At 46.5% G+C, this 9,147-nt stretch overlaps 1 protein-coding gene across 5 annotated transcripts in view; it reads right to left on the bottom strand.

Annotated features, from left to right (window-relative positions):
- Window positions 1–435: 435 nt before the first annotated feature.
- RPN2 (ribophorin II) overlaps window positions 436–9,147 on the bottom strand; it is a 60,279-nt gene continuing 51,567 nt past the window's right edge. For 2 of the 5 annotated variants that reach the window (XM_064573146.1, XM_064573150.1), the window contains 5 exons: window positions 8,822–8,917; window positions 7,149–7,224; window positions 5,195–5,324; window positions 3,629–3,676; window positions 436–759 (listed from right to left, as the gene is read on the bottom strand). In XM_064573146.1, the coding sequence (XP_064429216.1) occupies window positions 747–759; window positions 3,629–3,676; window positions 5,195–5,324; window positions 7,149–7,224; window positions 8,822–8,917 (363 nt within the window). In that variant the 3' untranslated portion in view covers window positions 436–746. Of the gene's footprint in view, window positions 1,065–3,628; window positions 3,677–5,194; window positions 5,325–7,148; window positions 7,225–8,821; window positions 8,918–9,147 lie in introns of all 5 variants that reach the window. The other 3 variants (XM_064573147.1, XM_064573149.1, XM_064573148.1) reach the window with 3 other exon arrangements.

The raw sequence follows: 9,147 nt of genomic DNA, 5'->3' as shown, positions 1-9,147 counted from the left end.
ATACCATTCACTATGACTTCTCTACAGATACTATACACCCTCTGGGTGATGGTGGTCCCGGCACAACTTCAAAAGGGGCATCCCTGACATAAATGTGTCTGAGCCTAAGAATACTCATGGGTTCAGCCCCCTTTTAAGACAATTCCTCCCCTCCCCCACTGCACACCAAGCCAAACTGTCAAGGCAAAAGCAGAGGGGCCTTCAGACACCAACAGGGCTCCTTTGCAGACAGAAGGTGCCCACTGCTAGAGAAGAAAGGATGCTCGCTTTTCCAGGCAATTCTCAGTCCTGTTAGGCAAGAGGCAAGAAGGAGTAATGGAAAAAGGCCTGGAGAAAGACCATGGCCACCGTGTCAACAGTACTTCCCAATTAAGTCCTCCTGTTATGTGCCCTGGGGATCCCAGAAGCCCGAACAAACTCTCAGTTAGACCTCTGTTCCTGTTATTATCTTTATTCCAAAACAGATTAGTTACAAATTTCAACTTTTCAAATGCAACACCTCGCAGCTAAGTTAGGAATATTCACAGCATCTGGCTAGGGCACCATGCCAAAGAAACGGAGTATCGGGGCTCACAGGTATCCACTCTGTGTTGGGGAAACAGGAAACAACAAGCAAAAGTATAACCACAATTCTGACTTTTTTCTGTTTAAATAAAGTTTCTTCATTCCTCTTTACAAACTGAATTGTTCTTGACTCCTTTTCTTGACACTCATTTCAGCTTTCTTCTTCCTTCCTTCTTCCGACACTAGTGTGCCGTTCTGAAAGAAAGTGGGGACAAACGGGATTACCGAGGTTTCAATTCACTGTTACAGTTCCTAACTGGTGACAACAGAGGGACCAAGGCCCTCTGCCATTGGTAAGATCCCACTTTATTTATTTATGGCCCAGCTCATTTCACAAGAGGTTGTGAGACAGCTAGTTCTAACCATAGCTGATGACAATGTAAATAAAAAACAATGACACAAACCTGACAACTAAGAAAGTGGCATATGGAGCTCTGAGGTGAGGGAATTCCAGGCACACCTCTCACAGTGCAAGGCCAAAAAGACAGTGCAAATTTCAACTAGGGGGAAGAAAAAGGAAAGCTTGAAGAATGTTCGTCTTCCATCTCCCAGACTCTGGATCTGCCAAGCAGCCCGGGGCCCTTGGGGAGCTTGGAAGACAACATCCTGCCATTCAGTACAGAAACCTGCACCATACTCCTGCCATGCAGGACTCCTGCCATGTTCCTGCCAATGGTCAGCCTCAGCATCTAAACCTAAGAATGAGTCTCAAAAATGGGACTCAGCTCACAGAAAAATTTTAAGAGGGGATAAAAACCTTTCAGTCTCTTTATTCCTTCTTTCCCCATGGCTGTCCTTCCCTAGACTCGAAGAACTGATGGGGAAACACAGGAACGAAAATGACAACCCAGACGGCCACTGTGCAACCAGGAGGGCGAAACAGGAAACGAGTGTTTCGGCAGCTCCAGCAAGCGGAGCGCCGACACACACGCCGTCCCGAGCGGGCAGTTATACCCAGTGGTGAGGGCGGACGTGATGGAGCTGCAGTCTCACAGGATGGCAGGCCCTAAGCCAATTAATCAGTAGTTCTGGGGGACATACACAGCACAGAACTAATCCTGAGGGCTGACGGGAGTGCTCCTAATTCCCTGCCAACATCCAGGTACACTAAAATGTGTTGTGCTCCGAAATGTCCGTGCAGAGAGGACAGCATGAGTACGAAGGAAGAAGAGCTGAAAGGCTAGTGGTTCACAAGCCACCATCTTGGCTAAGAAGTTATACCCTCTATCAAGCCTCATCAAATCAATGTCTGTCCTTGGATCAAAACCACTTAGCTACCAGGGACTTTCCTTTAAAATACTAGGTCCCAACCTCTGGAAGTCCCAAACGTCCACATGATCAAGCATTTTTCCTTTCTCTCAAGCAGTGTGATTTGGGGGTAGCAGCAGCGTGAGGGTAGACTATCTACATAGCAAGAAAAAAAAAATCAATCCAGAATTATTTCAAAGAATTAAAGAGCTCAATAATTAGCAGAAAGGACTAGTTCAAAAGTGAAATCCTAGAGCAACTCTAATTCAGGACAAAACCAGTTGGGTATGTCAGGGAATGGGGGTGGGGACAAGGGACTGACTACACAGGGGAACTCTCTCAAGTGTAGAAATAGTCTGTCTTGACTGAGGTGGTATTTACATGATCGAGTAAATTTGCCAAGATTCACAGATTGTACACAAAAATGGTGAATTTTACCAGATATAAATTATACCTCGATTAAACCCGAGAAAAACAAAACCAAGACAAATGCAGTCTTTCTGTGTTGAGGATTAGATGTACCAGCTTCTGCTCCCACGTCAGTGAAAAGGCTCTATGGTCTATGCTTTTGTCGATCCCTCTGATTTGCAGAGGATTAAACATTAGATGGCTCCGTTTTTTTGGCAGGGATCAGGGAACATAAATGAAAACTCAGATACCTCCCCCTTCTCTTTGTTGGCCTAGTACAGGGGTCAGAAAACACCAAATCCAGACCACCACCTGTTTTTGTAAATTAAAGTTGTAATGGGGGGCGCCCGGGTGGCTCAGTCAGGTAAGCGTCCGACTCTTGGTTTCGGCTCAGGTCACGATCTCAGGGTCATGGGATTGAGCCCTGCATCGGGCTCCCTGCTCATCTTGGGGTTGCATGTCCCTCTCCCTCCCCTTTTGCTCCTCTCCCAGCTTGTGTGCATGCTCTCTCTCTCTCTCAAATAAATAAAATCTTTTTAAAAAGTAAAGTTTTATTGGAACACAGCCATGCTCATCTGTTCACAGTCTACTCCTGCTTTCACATACCAGTGGCAGAGTTGAGCAGCTGCGACAGAGGCCATTCGGTCTGCAAAGCCTAAAACACTATCTTTCCGGAATACTTTTGCTGATCCCAAGTCTAGAGGAGTTGATCAATGAAGCAGACACTCCCTCTCCTTCCTTCCCTTCACCCTGCCTCCACTTCCGTCCTCATCCCAGGATTAATACCTAGAGAATGGGTGATCTTTCACGTGACATTTTAGCCACACAGGGAGCAGCCCTGAACTACACCCTTTGTTTTAGGAACCAGGGTTCTGATGCTGGCTTTGAGCTATGGCCAATAGTCCTTCATAATTGAGTCTCACCAAACCATACTGCTTGGCCCAACCAAAGATTAGTGTTATAAAAAGGCCTACAAACAGTGACAAGGTGTGCCAGGATTTGCCATGGGACCATCGTTTTGTCAACTTAGATGTTCTGAATGGGGTCCCCATTCAAGGAGTCCAAGGTTGCCTGTCTTATCCTCAACTCCACTCTCCTATAAACACAGAGAAAGGGGCTGCTGTCTATAAGGTACCCCATGGACATAAGGGAGGATGGAGTCTAATGTAGTCAAAGCCAGGTCAGAGTTACCCCATCAGTTGGGCTAACTCAGGGAGCTTTGATTTTTGCCCTGGTCCAGTCATAACCTGGTCCAGGAAGTTGGAACATGGCCCCAGATTTCAGCTTTGGCTTGGGGAAGGTGGGAAGGAACGAGTGGGCTGAAAATCAGATAAACACTGACATGCACGAGGTGGGCAAGATGGGAAAGGGGCCCTGCTTCTGGGATGAGTCCACCCTTCATCTTTACCGTAGTGTCCTATATTTTGCCAATCTACTGCTCTGCTCTGCAGCGATCCTGCCAAAGGAAAGAGGGTTTGAGAATCAAGAAAGGACAGTGGGAAGAGAAATAAGCTTGAGAAAAGAAATGGCAGCAAACACCCAACCAGAGCTTCCGTTAGGGTCAATGATTTCCCCAGTGGCAGAGTTTGTTCTAGGACTCACAAAGACAGAAACAGAAGAGTGGGCTTTAACTTTCTGTATAAGGGGTGTGTGTGTGTGCGCGAGTGTGCGTGCGCATGCTGGAGAGGGGTGAGAACCATGGTCTCTCTCCTCAGAAAATGTACACAGTTTTAGGATTCCAGATTAGGACCTCCTGCTAAGCAGGATCTAAATCTACCTCACCTTCCCCTTGATTTTGTTCATCTCGTGCGGGCAACTTCCAGAAAAGAGAGAACTCCACAGAGTGCAGCCCTTTGGCTCCCTGGGGCCTGGACTGGCTGCTGCCAGGGAACAGGCCCCTGCTTAGAAAAAACAGCTGAATCCCTGGCTCTTTCTCAGATGCAATGCACAGCTGCCACGTGAAGGCTCTAGGAGGGGCAGAGAAATGAAGCAGCTGCCCCGGCCGGCGCTCAGGGACGCTCTGGCGGAACGTGGATTACTAAAGGGAAGTGAGGGAGCACGTCGGGACCAGTCTCCAAGGCGAGGCTCTCAGAAAGCTCACAATGGAGACTCGAGCAGGCTGAGACACGTAGCTCTCGTGCCTACCGACAGTCTCTGAGAAAGCCTCTGATCTGACCCAGTGAACTGGAGCCGTGCTGGAGGGCACACTCTTGAGTTCGATTCTTACAGCAAACGTCTTGGAGGAGAAAGCAGGGCACATCTGAAACTGTTAACTTCCAAAGGTGAAAGCAACTCTGACCTTTTCCTATTGACCTTTACGCCCCAAGTTCTCATAAAGTCCAATCAATGAGAAACACCTATGTGACATTTAAATGTGCCTCTCATCCAGGTGCGGAAGTCAAGCTGCCGGCGAGCTGCCGCCGCCACGCTGACATCCGACTGCTTGTGCGAACCTAAGGTGGTCTGGTTGTCAGGGCCGTGGTGGAGGCTACTGGGCAGGGCTCCCTGTTGGGGGCCTCTTAGAACCTGCGGCAATTTCGGGGTGGCGGAGGGACTGGGAAGCGCACAGACCTCATGTCCGTGAGTCCATCAGGGGTTGCAGAGGAGGAATTCTCTGGGGCCTGGGAGGAGGGCAGCACAGGATTCTCTGTGGCAGTAGTGAACATTTTTATACCAGCCAGCACATTACCGACAATCTTCGGTCACACGTGTTCTAATCCACTCTAATCTTCATAAAGAAATTTTCTTCTCTTATTCTAATGTGTCAGGGCGTAAATCCCTGTGGTTTTAATACACTGAAAGCTGATCACCAAGGCCCTTTTCTGACTTAAAAGGCTGGATTAAGGTGTCACACTTGCCCCCAAGGATCCGAATCATTCTACCACAAACCCTTGTTCAAAGAGCTGGGTAAGCAGAGCTGACAAAAATATTTCTAATCCCCCTGTGAGTCCCTGGCCCATCCCCCAAGCCTCACCTCTTGATTGCCTGCTGGGCCAGCATCCGATTGCCAGCCAGAAACGTCACACTGCCCAAGACAGCCAGGTACTTCAGGGTCTGGAACATGTTGAGCTGAGTCCAATAGACATACATGAGCCCCAGCATCGCTGCACGGACAGATGTCATGATAGCCAATTAAGTGAGACAGTGACAGTGGCTTCGGACAGAGGACAGTTAGGAACAGTAACTGCTGGATTCTGAAGAAGTCTCCATTTCTAGACCAGTTGGTTTTATTCCTTTTATCCGATGCCAGAAAATAAATAACTCAATATACTTACTTTGGCTACCAAAAAATCCAGACATAAAAATCAGACCTCAGCATCTCAGCTACTTTAACTATCTTGTTCCATGTTCCAGCTCACATCTGTTTTATTGTAGGTTTTATTTTTAGTCTTGTTGTTGTTTTTTAAACATGACTATCCTATTATATTTAGGATTCATTTTATTTTTCAAATTCTGAACAAAAGCATGCAGGATTAAATAAATGAATAATTTCCTTTCCATTACAAAAAATGATTAAGGGTATTTTGCCAGTGTGACTAGGAAGGAAGCAAGGAGCACTAGGCAGGAAGGGTTAGTGAAAAGGGCTCAGGTCTGGGCACTGGGAGCCCTGGGTTCTGGTCCAGGCTCTGCCCTTTCCAGCCACTTCCATTTCTCTGAGCCGCCATTCTCTCACTTGTCAAACGGGGATCATAATTCCTGCCCTGGGCACCCCCAACAGGGTTGTGATGAAAATCAAATGAGGGAATGTGCACAAAAAGCACTCTGGCAAGGAAAGTCATGGCTCTAAACAAATTTATATTCAGGTTTTGTTCTCAGCCTGACTCGGGAGGGCTATCATTCAAATCCAGTAACTGGGCTGGAGAGAAAGGTCATCTGGTCAATTTTGCCCAGAAGAATGACGGATGAACTACAGCAGGGGTTCTTAACCATTTCTGAGGTCACGGACCACTGTGAGAATCTGATCAAAGTGATGGACTCCCTCTTTCCCCAGAAAAACACAGACACACATTTGCCTAGAATTTCAAGTGATTCATCTGTGGAGCCCCACAGACTCCGCACACTATGGACACACAGAGGGTTACTCCTGAAAGAGTCAACGAAATCAGAAAAGACTATTGAAGTCTCGGGCCACCTGGGTGGCTCCGTTGGTTAAGCCTCTGCCTTTGGCTCAGGTCGTGATCCCAGGGTTCTGGGATTGAGCCACGCGTTGGGCTCCCTGCTCAGTGGGGAGTCTGCTTCTCCCTCTCCCTCTGCCCCTACTTGTGTGCATTCTCTCTTTCTCTTACTCACTCTCTCTCAAATAAATAAAATCTAAATAAATAAATAAATAAAATCTTAAAAAGAAAAAAAAGAATACTGAAGTCTCAGTAAAATGCAAGGCACCACAGATGCAACAGGGTCAAACGTCTCTGAAATGCTTAGCTGATTTGTGAATTTACTGTCTTGTTATGTTTAGGTACGGAGTTCTCAAGAGAACAATGCAGAACAGTGTGTCCAATTGTGGAAGAAACTGTTTTCTACTACTGTCCAGACACAGCCGCCAGCAAACGTGAAGATCGATATACAGTGGGGAAAGATAACCTTTGGAAATTGCATTAATGCTCTTCATCCAGGAAGATGGCTCAATGTAAAACTACAATAAGTGAGTAATCTCTGGAAATGAACAAGGCTATTGAGTAGGGGTAAATGGCAAGCCACCAGCAGCCTAGCACAATGAAACCCAAAATAATGACAGCTGTTCTAAGCTGATGGACCAAACAGGTTTATCATCATATTAACTGTCCTAAAAGGCCGGGAGGAAGCGGGAAATGTTATGCTATTAAGTCATTATATAGTTAATAGGTTGTGGGTCTACTTAACAGGGCTTTCGCGTGGGCGGGCCAAATGTCAGAGGAGGTTAAATGGAATTAGCAGCCTGGGGTGCTTACCAGCATGTCCCAGGTGAAAGATGATCGTGCTTGGAGCAAAAGTGAAGTTGGAGACATTGGCACCAATCCGGATCCACTGAACGATGGGGAGAAATAAATTAAAAAGACATTAGAACTTGAAAGGGAAGACAACACATGCCACGTCAATGCTAATCCAATGAACAGCCCCAAGGGCTTAAAACTTCATGCACACTTGAAGGACAGGAAATTTTTCCAAGTGACAACCACCCTATTATAAGTACTCGGGAAAAAAATTGTTCCCTTTCCTCTTTAGAAAGGCATTCCGACACATGCTTGGGTACGTGTGCTTGGGTAACTCAAATGTGCTTGGGTAGCTCAAACCTGAACATCCTTTTTAATGACAGCAAACTTTTCTATTTTAAAGCAGGTGAAACCACGAAGCCGAAAGGTCAGAGACCACATTTATGATGAAGTCACTGGCACTCCGCCTAATTCCTCTAAGTACGGGTAAGATAAGCCGGCAGGGTGCGCGCTCTTGCTCCGGGTTCTGTGCCTTTTGGAATTCTGATCACTCAAATATGAGAACATGTGCACCTACTCAACACTGGGTTGCTGAAAGATCATGCCGTGCCTTCCAGATTTAGACTGACCAATAATTACTTTACTGAAATCAATAAACGAATTAGGAACACAGGCAACTAACCTCCCAAAAGTAAGAGCTACTGAGTTTTCCATGCAGTTCTCAAAGTTCTCTGAACTTTGAGGATATGCATCTCATAATTTTTAAAGAGAGACAAAGAAAAAAATTGGTTAAAAAAAAATTCAAATAGTATATTAAAGTATAAAAATTTCCTTCCTTTGTACTGCCTAAAAGGTCCTCTCTTGGGAGGTGACCGACACTAACCGATAATGCCTTTTTAACGTTTTTACACAAAGAGGATCATACAAACATACTATCCTACCCCTGCCCTGCTTCACTCAGTAAGACATCATGGCAATCTTGTCATATCAGCATATAAATCTATCCATTCTTTTCTTTTTTTTTTTTAAAGATTTTATTTATTTATTTGACAGAGAGAGACACAGCGAGACAGGGAACACAAGCAGGGGGAGTGGGAGAGGGAGAAGCAGGCTTCCCGCTGAGCAGGGGAGCCAGATGCGGGGCTCGATCCCAGGACCCTGGGATCATGACCTGAGCCGAAGGCAGACGCTTAACGACTGAGCCACCCAGGCGCCCTTATCCATTCTTTTAATAAACTTGCCTATTATCCCATTATATGATGTGCCATAATTTATTTAACACTAGCTTTTATGAGGACTTTAGGTTGTTTACAGTTTTAGGCTCCAAATGCTGAAATGCACTGCCTCTGTACCCTGCTTTTATAGAGCTATCAGCACTGGGCCTTGCTTTTTCCACACTTGACCTCATGTGAACACTCTTACAGAGCATCCGAATCCATGTACTTTTATCGTTTTTAGTGGCTGTTAGGGACTTTCTCATGCCCTTCATTAATGGATCAGTTTACTTGGCTGCTCCCTCGGAGTGGGGAATTTTAGTTATTCTAAAATTTTTTGACCATCGGTTCAGGTCACAGCTGCTGGACCCCTCTGGAGCTGTGCTGAGGCAAGAGCACAAAGCCTCCTTTAGAACAGCTACATCTGCTGAGTCTGGCGCCAGACACACGCTGCCCATGCTAATTACAGCTACTCACCAGAGCAAAGAGCAGGAGCAAGGGCGAGAGGATCAGGGCGGTGAATGTATTGGACACCACCGTGGGGGGTCTCTTCTCAGGCTCTCGGAACAGGTGCTGCCGAAAGAAGACATACCAAGAGTGTTGAAGAATGTGCCCTTCCCAGCAGGGGCTGCCATGGACACCAGGGACCAAAATGCCAATGACAGTCAAGAAGAAATGCTTCCCAGGGGCTACACCCTCCTGGCAGAGTGGACACTTGGCCTTTTGCCTCTTCTCAGTGCTGGCTTCTAATCCCAGAGGTCTTCTTCCAAAGACACCAGTGCCAGCTCACTACTTGGTCAACC

Source organism: Mirounga angustirostris, unplaced genomic scaffold, assembly GCF_029215605.1.
Source record: "Mirounga angustirostris isolate CCGP_5_RB_7025 unplaced genomic scaffold, mMirAng1.0.hap1 SCAF_10, whole genome shotgun sequence".
Lineage (NCBI taxonomy): Eukaryota > Metazoa > Chordata > Mammalia > Carnivora > Phocidae > Mirounga > Mirounga angustirostris.
This window is presented reverse-complemented; position numbering and strand designations above follow the sequence as displayed.